A 1210-nucleotide genomic window follows, 5' to 3' on the forward strand; every position below is an offset into this window, starting at 1 on the left:
ACGGGTTTCCTGAAAAAAATATGTGCCTGTGTTTGGCATCTTGAAATTGAGCCTGCTGAGTTTGAAGAAAGGTGGAATAAGGTGATAGTTGAGTTTCAATTGGAAGGAAATGAGTGGTTGTGTTATATGTACGAGATAAGGGATAAGTGGATTCTGGCATATTTCAGAGACATGTTCCTAGGAGGAATAATGCGTACAACATCAAGATCTGAATGTGAAAACAACTTTTTTTGCTCCTTTAGCAATTTCATGTGTCACTTGTTGAGTTTTACATGAGATATGAAGTTGCATTTGATGCCCAGAGACACACTCAAGGTTAGAATGACAATGATTCAAAGCGCAAGACACCACTAGGGATAAAAAAAAGCATGCCTCAAACATATACACTATTTCTGTTTTTTTTTATGATTTCCAATATGAGGTTAAAATGGCTTGTTTTTCTTGTGGTTGTGAAGAGTTTAAGAGAGAAAATGGATTGGAAATTGCAAAAGTAAGTGACGGGGGTCGGATTAGAACATTTGATGTTGTGTTTAATCTGACTAACCAAGAGACAACATGTTCTTGCAACTTGTTTTACAGGCAAGTCATTCCATGCAAGCACATGGTTTGGGTTTGGAAAGCAAAACGGTTTGAAATTATTCCTGAGCAGTATATTCTAAACAGATAGACTACTATGGCAACAAAAAGGCCAATATTTGACCTAGGACGAAATTTATTGGAACAATGTGCCAATATAATCGACAAGAAAAAGTTGTTGAATGAGTTGTGGTTAGAGATACATAATTGTGTTAGTTTGGCAGAGGGAAACGATGAAGATATCAAAGACCTTGTGATTAATCTTCAAGGATTGAGGTTGGATTTGGAAGCTAAGAGGAGTGCAAGAAGTAATGTTGAAAAGAATGCTACTAACAAAGAAAAAGACATATAACTATTAATTGGAACTAGCGTTCCAGCTGAAATATCTATCAAGCCTCCAAAAATTTCGAAGAATAAAGGCACTGGAGTTCATGTGAAAAATGTAGAGACTTCAAATGTTGAAACAAGATCTATAGAGACTTCAAATGTTGAAACAAGATCTGAAAGTGGGAAAAGGCTAGAGGGGAACAAAGAAAAGGTAGTTGAACAAAACCAGAAAAAGAAGAGGTTATGCAAAGGTTGTGGGGAATTGAGTCACCATGATATTCAAAATTGTCCAAAGAAAGTTAGGTGA

At 36.1% G+C, this 1210-nt stretch overlaps 1 protein-coding gene across 1 annotated transcript; it reads left to right on the forward strand.

Annotated features, from left to right (window-relative positions):
- The first annotated feature begins 673 nt into the window (after window positions 1-673).
- On the forward strand, window positions 674-1210 carry LOC110693307. Its single transcript, XM_021870464.1, has 2 exons — window positions 674-884; window positions 954-1210. The coding sequence occupies exons 1-2, from the start codon at window positions 674-676 to the stop codon at window positions 1208-1210; spliced, it is 468 nt and encodes a 155-aa protein (XP_021726156.1).

This window comes from Chenopodium quinoa, unplaced genomic scaffold (genome assembly GCF_001683475.1).
Source record: "Chenopodium quinoa cultivar QQ74 unplaced genomic scaffold, ASM168347v1, whole genome shotgun sequence".
NCBI classification, from domain to species: Eukaryota; Viridiplantae; Streptophyta; class Magnoliopsida; order Caryophyllales; family Amaranthaceae; genus Chenopodium; species Chenopodium quinoa.

Excerpts from the sequence above, each read along its gene's own strand:
- LOC110693307 (XM_021870464.1), top strand. The coding sequence starts at position 674 with ATGGCAACAAAAAGGCCAATATTTGACCTAGGACGAAATTTATTGGAA. Across the intron at positions 885-953 it reads AGCTAAGAGGAGTGCAAGAA|CTGAAATATCTATCAAGCCT; the intron begins GTAATGTTGAAA and ends CTAGCGTTCCAG.